Source organism: Barbatula barbatula (genome assembly GCF_947034865.1).
Source record: "Barbatula barbatula genome assembly, chromosome: 8".
Lineage (NCBI taxonomy): Eukaryota > Metazoa > Chordata > Actinopteri > Cypriniformes > Nemacheilidae > Barbatula > Barbatula barbatula.
In genome coordinates, this window is record NC_136771.1 from 358262 (window position 1) to 366428 (window position 8167).

An 8167-nucleotide genomic window follows, 5' to 3' on the forward strand; every position below is an offset into this window, starting at 1 on the left:
AATGGCTGGGAGACAGGACGGAGAAACCACGCTCTCGAGCGATCAGAACGGTTTTGTTTTTTCCACCTTTTGCCGCGCAAATGGGGAAGGGGCGCATCTCTACGGCGGGGGGTGACGCTGGCCGCCTGTCACTCAAACACTCAAAATAACAAACATGCGCCAACACGCTGAAGCGAGAGTGCAGATGCCAATAGTACGGATCCTGTCACAGTGAAGAAGACATACGGCCTGTTTTGCTCAGCCTTTAAGTGCCAAAGAGAAAAACTGTTCAATATGACATTTAAAAAAAATTGAATAATAAACTGTATAAGATATATATATAAGATAAAAGTTTATTCTCATATATTTTCTGTACTCACACATTATGTCCAAGAAAACTTTTAATGTTTTTTGCAGCAAATTTATTCCATATATATTGTTGAAATGTAATTGGTATTTAATACGGTTTATATTATATAGTATAAATTACATTTACATTTAGCAGATGCTTTTATCCAAAGGGACTTACATTGCGTTATCCTATACATTTACACATAGGTATCTGCAATCCCCTGAGATCCAACACACAACCTTGCGTTGTTTACACAATGCTCTTACCACTGAGATACAGGAAAGCTGTACTAAAAATGAATAATTTGTTTTAAAGGGATTTTTTTTTAAACAACTTTGTCAATTCTGTCTGGTTTCGAATGATATACAATATTTAGATCACAATGACGCCCTTAATGTTTCGTCAGTCCAATTTCCCTTTTTGATTCAAGGTCGAAGGTCACGCTCAGATGCAACCGCACGCAACATAAATCGTCAAGGAAACCCAAACTTCCTCAAAAGCATCCTGCACGCGTACGGCACATCTACTCTTTATATTCCCACAGGGCAGTTCCCATAACACACGCGAGCGCGCATCGGCAAACGACGCCTTGCCAACAGAAACAATCTCTGATCCTCCTGATGTCAACTGGTGGTTTGCATACTTCAATGACTAAACCAGTGCCAGATGTTTCCCATGGAAGTAAAGGCAGCCAGTATCCGCTGCTGGCAGGGGAGGCTGGAAGTTACCCCTGGGGGTCTGGCTCAAGATCAGGGCTTCTTTGTAAGAGGCTGATGTTGATCTGAGATCCGTTTGTTTGGGTGGTTTTATCAGACAAACGGCACGTAACTATTCCGAGCATTTCTGTTAACCGAAGGTAATCGGAACTGTCGATGTAATTGGCCGTGCTTTATTATACCTGATGGTCTCCGTTCTCACAATGCAACCACAAACGACTTCCTAAAACACACAAAGTGCAATTGGACTTTTCATGACAAGCTTATCAAGTGTGATGTTCGGTCTCAAAATTCAGTGCAGTCACCTACTTTGCGGACGTGTCAACATTTCTTATCACTTTCATCGCTTTACATGTCAAATGACCTCGAAACCAAAGCGCGGACATCATGGAGATCATAAACACGAGGCGATACGTGACACTGACAGGAGATCCGTGGGTAAACAAAGGCGATTGAACAAACACTGGAGCTTCTGAAATGCCTCTTTGTGTTAAAATGATAGAAACAAGGTAAACAGCAGGCCACAAAGAAGACAGAAAATGCATTGTTTAATTTCAAAACGTTAATATATTTACTATTTTATAGTGAACATATGCATCGGATCTGACACCCCGCCATCCATTTTTGCAGTAACAACAGAGGGAGGGTTTTTTATTTCTTGCTCAAGTTGGGGTGATGCCTATAAAGATGCCTCTCCAAATAAATATTACTTTATAAAATAATAAAACTTCAATAAATATTTTTACACTAAACAATGTGTTGAAATTAGAAAATAAAGTTTTCTTAGGGTCACTGTACAATTTACAAGTGTCAGGATAATTCATGTAAGATTTCTCTTCTGTAAGGAAACATTTCAAAAGTACGTTCCAAGTGGACGTACGACACTAGACAAGTTTTATATATGCGTCATATATATGGATCTGTCAAGGTGCCTCGGGTTTGGCACGATGCTTTTCACAGTTGAAATATTATATGTACAAAAATAAAATCTCTCTGAAGAAAAGAGCTCATTTGCTAATTTACATACTTTGCAGATACTATTCATAAACAGTTAGTCAGGGGAGTCTGTCAACTTTATATCAGTCATATTACTGAATGTCAATAGGGCTAATGTTCAGGACAAAAGAGAGGAACACGTTCCCCATCGGAAAGACAGCGAAGGGAAAAAAGAAAAACAATGAAAGCAAACCACTTCAAACCAGTCCTTGCCAAGCCAATGTCACCTCTTGGTCTACAGTGCCATAACTACAACAAGTTGCGGATGTTTTCTCCGCTCCGGGCGCAGGTCGTTCGAGACTGTCCCAGATAACGTTATCTTCCCAGTGCTACTCCAGGAGCCCAGCCTGCTTCGTGTCAACTTCTTTGTTATGGCAGCGGCAAACCGGCGGATTGGTGCAGTCATAGCACGCCTGGCACAGCGCCACGCAGCCCTTGGCCGGGAGGTAGCAGAGCAGGCATGGCAGGAAAAGAGACAACACGCTTATGGCCGACCAGCGCATGCAGCAGTGCGACTGGCTGCACGAGAAGGGCTTGTCGGCACACACATCCTCGTCATCACTGGAACAGTGGTAGAACAGGCCTTTGACGCAGCACACGCAAGTGACGTAGTCCATCGCCGACGTGGCCGAGCATAGGCACCTGTGGCCGCACATCCAACATGACGGCAGGGTCCGACGGCAGGTGCACCCTTCGCACTTGCAGCGGCTGCCGTCCTCGCAACGGTTCAAGTGCTTGCCCTCGCCGGCCCTGGCACTGCCCGCCACCACCGCCGCCAGGGGCTTGAGTTCGTCCTGTTTCAGGTCCGAGCGCTTGGGCTGCGCCCTCACGATCCGATCGTCCCCAGCATTTCCAAGAAGTCTCTGTTCCGACGACGTGCTGCCCGTGCTGGTCCGGACGCTGCCGTGCGACCTGTCGCTGGTGCCGCTGATAGATCTGCTCACGCCATCCCTCGGGGGCTGCTGAGGAGTTTGTTGGCTGCCCCGTTGGGTCCTCGGGGAGTCCGTGTGCTCGGAGGGCTCGCTGGAGGTTGGGCTGGAAGGTTGCGAGTCCGTTTTCTGCTGGGTGGCGGGCGGTCGTGGCGCCACCGTCGGGCCCTCCGTGTACTCATTGCTGCCGCGGATGGTCCTGATCTGGTCCAGGGAGAGCACCTGACCCTCCCAGGGCTCCGAGTCCCCGGCCTGGGGCCTGCCGGTGTCACGCTGAGGTCGCAGCAAGCCAGAAGAGCCGCTGCCACCATTTTGAGCTCTTGTCTCCATCTTTACTCTGAAGTGGGAACCCTCTGGCTGGCATTGAACACATCTGAAGTCCTGTGGGTAAGGCAGACAGTTAAACAAGAGCATACAAGGAAGTTGAATCCCATAATCTAACCATATGTAAATGATAGGAGCTACGCAAAAAGGAAATGCAGATGGCTGGCTCCTTCATGCAAATCTCCCAACTACTCCCCAACTCATCAACGGGCCTGGCCTTCACCGCCCGGGGCCATCAAGTTCACCAAGAACGCCCCTTTGGCCCTACATCGTTCTAAATAATGATGTCTTTTTTTAAAGTAATACCTAACCTGCTTGTAGATGTTTATTATTCTGAACTAAAAAGCAAGCATGACTAAAATACAAGTATCTTTTTTCACTTGCCTCAACAAGCGAGCTGCTCTAAAAACATTGACATAGAATAGATGAACTGTAGTTGTACGGAGCTTTAACTCTTTAAATGTTAATAGAATACATTTTCAAAAAATAAAAAAGTATAGATTTTATTAAACAGCATTAATTAATTAATACTCGACAACAACATTCTCGATGTTTAATAAAGTACTATTGACAGCATAAGCAAAGTTTTTTTACATTGTTTATTTCAAATTTTAAGTTTGAATAAACTACATGAACACATAACGATAAACCTATAAATCGATTATTAATCGGTGTGATTTTGTAGCTGTAAATAGCCTAGAAAGCTTTTCATCTAAATATTACGACGTGGGTAATAAAAGGGACTTCAGGTAAATGTAACCTTGACGTTTTGCTTAATACCGTCTAAAAACACTAAACGCGAGTTAAACAAATTAATTGAGAAAATTCATAATTTCACGCACGCAAATGAATTATGAAAGCGTCATACTCACAAATACAGACATATAGAAAAATAAAAAAATAAAACATGTGTCGCATTTGGGGGGGGGGGGCATGCAAGCAAACATCTCATCCGAGACCCTCCGAAGCAGTCGAGTTCAATCTAAATAACACAAGCCCCAGATTACCATATCAATACACAATCTCACTTTCCACAGAGAGGCCCCATCAACAAACTGTCTGTTAAACATCTGTTTATCTCCTGATCGGGTTTATCTGCATGCATAATAACTTCCTAACAACTTTAAGGTCGCATGCAGAACCGTCAGTCTATATTCGCAGCACTAAGCAATTTGAAAAGTTATTATAAAAGCGTTTAGCGCGTCCTTTAAATAACAAACCCCGAGTTGTAAATGACACGTTTCGCGTCTAATCGCAACTTTAAACGAAGTTAGTGCGCAGGCAGCAGATCCGTATGGCAACTATTTGCACAGCTGCGAGTACGCGCTGGAAAACCTCGAAGATCACATCATTACAAACACACGAATACTGAACGATGCATTGAAAACAAGTTACTCACCGTGATCTCACCACCTCAACCCCCTATTTGTGTCCTGAAGAGTAAATCCTACTAGTGGGAATTTCTCTCGTAAGTCCTGAGTTTCATTCACAAAAATTCCGATAATCGCAGCCGCACGCGCGTCCGAATTAATTCCAAGCGGAGCGTTTAACTGATTTACCGCCCGGTCGAAAAGTTCCCAAACCCGGTGAAATCATACACACGTGTCTAGAGTTACTGTGAAGAAGAAGCGGTGCGGGAGCTGAAGGTTCGGCTGCATGGCACACTGTGGCGCTCTCAGGTTCTTCAGCTCGTGTTTTTTCTGTTTTCCGGAGAGGAGGTCGGGTTATGCTGTAAATGGCGTCATGTGGAAGTGAAGGGGGTGAACAGAGTAGCTGTTGTCCCAGAGGATATATCGTATCCGGTCCCAGCTGATTGGCTCGACAGGACCCGACATTCACTCCCTGTGTGTGTGTGTGTGTGTGTGTGTGCGTGCGTGCGTGTGTGTGTGCGTGCGTGTGCGTGTGCGTGTGTGCGTGCGTGTGTGTGTGTGCGCGTGCGTGTGTGCGTGTGTGTGTCAGAGTCACTTGGTCGAGTCGAGTTCAAAGAGTTAAAACGAGTCCCTGCGCTGCATTCGAGATTCAACATTTGTATTCGTCACATCGGCTTTACTACAATCATGTAAACATACAGTCAGATTGGCGTTAAAAGAAGTTTTGATTTATAAGACATTATCATATATTTTACATGCCGTGTGTATCTTCATTAAATAGTCTACATTATAATTCATTCTTTAAATTATTTGCTTTTCATTGACAGCGACAGATTATTCGTTTTAAAATTGAAAATACACATGTTCATTCATGTTGAGTGTTAACAATATTGAAGTCATTCAAAACGGTCGATTGGGAATCGGTTTGACTGAATCATTAAGCGAATCGGTTCAAAAGAATCACAACACTGTACTTCTTTCACGAGATAAACACATGTACAGAAGAGCTGTAGCTCAACCCTGTTAAAATAGATCACATTTATGACTTTTAAAAGGCTTGAAGTTTTAACTTTAGTGGCGATATCAACTCGTTCATTTTGTATTTCTTGCAGGTCGGTCTCTGCCCTTTTGTGTGTAATCATTCTAATGATTGTAATAGTTAATAACAATAACCATAATACTAACTATAACTGTCAATAATAATAATAGAAAGTATAATAATGCAAAACTTTCTGTAAGGTTTATCAAAATAGTGTCTATTACCGCCCCCTAGTGGCACGATGAGCAAAGAGCAGTTAAAATGTATATGACTTTTATGGTTCTTTCCTTTAATTATTATCAGACTAACACTATAACACTATACAATTACAAAAAATAAGATTAATTATTTAAGGTTATATTTAAATGTTCACATGTATATATGTGCATGCATATTAGTATGTCGAATTATAAGCATTTCATTTGATTCATATCAAATAGCAAAGTAAACACAAAGCAGCTGTCGGATCTGCAGATAAATCCAATCTCGGTGGATTTCGAGTAGATAAAAGAGACAAATAAAACAAGTTTACGTAGCATGGAAATAGCTCCCATACAAAGGCACTTTTATAATGTATGGCCTATTGTGGGCTAATAGGAAGTACGCCCACAGGAGAATGAGCACCACCCCCATACATTGTCTGTTTGCCTGTGTCTGTAGCGGGCTGCGGGGCAATCATGGGCAAGCCTTCTGTGTTATCAGGAGGAGGGAGTGAACAAATGCACCTTGAGGTGGCCTCCAGTGAACACAGAGAGAGGAAACAAGCCGAGTTCTCAAACCCCTGAGACTTCACCATCGCCAGCTGAGCTCAGTGTATTGTTCAGGGCCTCCTTTTCACCAGCCAGAGGTGAAAAGGTAACTGACAGGGGGCTTTGTGCCCGGTCTGGGGGTCTCCTATTGCTGCAGATTCCCCCGGTCACACAGCATCAATGTGTGGACCCTGAGGAAATGAGGGAGGGCCGGAGGAGTGTCCGGGAAAAGGTCTTTTGGAATAAGACACAGGACTAATATATAGCGTGAATCTCACACAAACTGTCGAGAAATGACATTTCCGTGCTAAAATTGAAAGAAAGATTTTATTTGCCACAAAAAGACATTGCAGTGCATATTGCGTTGACATTATAAATACATACTATATATTTCACATAGTTTTTAAAGTTTTACAATCATTTGCGAACCATTGCAATATGCTCTTCTAGAATATTGAAGTAATTGAATTTAATAACAATAATATACTTTTGCATTTGTGGACACTGTATTGCAGTAACGGAATTTGTAAATGTCCGTAAAATTTCAAAGGGGTGTTTTATTTATTTTAAAATTGTTTATTATTAGATTTGAGTTTAGAGTTAAACATGAAATCATTTTTACATTTCTGTGTGAGATTTGCCCAATAATAGACATAACAAGATAAAACACTAACCCAACAAGGCCTCGGCTCAACTAGATTTCTCCTTGCAATAGCGATGCATTCCCAGTCCTTCCTCGAGTCCTCTAGCGTTCTTTCTACAAGAAACAGCTGTTTTACTCTTTCTTTGGCTGTCCAACAGCCCACCCCCTCCGCCACCCCAAACAAAAGCTTATACAGGTTTTTAAAAGGAATAAAAGGAAGCAAAGGAAAATACACGCAGACACTTTAGCTTTGAGCGACAACTTAAATGTGACATGAATTTGTGGACTTAATAAAGTAGCTTGGCGGTTCTGGGAGATAAACTCTACTGTCACCTCTGTTCAGAAACTCATGTCAGAAGTGACGTGAATATCAGGGATGCAAAGTCAGTTTCATCACATCTGATGTGTTTGCATTTATTCACACTATAAACACAATGATGAATTAAAATATAAACTTTGCATAAGTATAAGCGGTCCATGTTAATGCAAAAAATGCAGAACTCATGGGCAACTATTTGACGAGGTGGCAAAATCCAATGCATTGAATACATGCAAAATGGATGTTTACGGGTGGGACTTTTAAAATATTTTGTATACATACAAATTAGTCATCTCGGAAAATAGTTATGAATTATTATAGTTTTAATTTAAACCTCTGTTACTTGAACAGAAACTCCTTTGGCACATATACAATTTATCTTACAACAGTACAATACATCCGCATATCACATAATAAACCTCATAAATCCCACATTTGAACTATGATCCATTCATTGTGAACTCATATTCTGCACATTTTGTGCTTCATGAAATCATAACACTTTAGGGTGTAGTACTACTCTTTATTATCATCAAATAAGTAAAAAAAAGTGCATTTGCAAAAACATCATGTTTTTATGGTGATAGCAGTATTTTTGAGTTATTATTATTTAACCCAACTGCAGTTTGATTGATAATACTTGGAATGCAGAGAAAAAAATTAACTGTAAATACTGTGTTATCTGCTTTTTCCAAATGAACTCTTCAAATATCCTAAAGATTTCAGTGTGAGCCAATAAGCAACTACCCGG

At 41.8% G+C, this 8167-nt stretch overlaps 1 protein-coding gene across 1 annotated transcript; it reads right to left on the reverse strand.

Annotated features, from left to right (window-relative positions):
* Nucleotides 1–315: 315 nt before the first annotated feature.
* spry2 (sprouty RTK signaling antagonist 2) lies at nucleotides 316–5247 on the reverse strand. Its single transcript, XM_079463438.1, has 2 exons — nucleotides 4696–5247; nucleotides 316–3353 (listed from the first exon to the last, which is right to left on the reverse strand). The coding sequence occupies exon 2, from the start codon at nucleotides 3300–3302 to the stop codon at nucleotides 2373–2375; it is 930 nt and encodes a 309-aa protein (XP_079319564.1). The 5' UTR covers nucleotides 3303–3353; nucleotides 4696–5247; the 3' UTR covers nucleotides 316–2372.
* Between the last annotated feature and the right edge of the window lie 2920 nt (nucleotides 5248–8167).

Coding starts and splice junctions, on each gene's coding strand:
- spry2 (XM_079463438.1), bottom strand. CDS start 3,302: ATGGAGACAAGAGCTCAAAATGGTGGCAGCGGCTCTTCTGGCTTGCTG.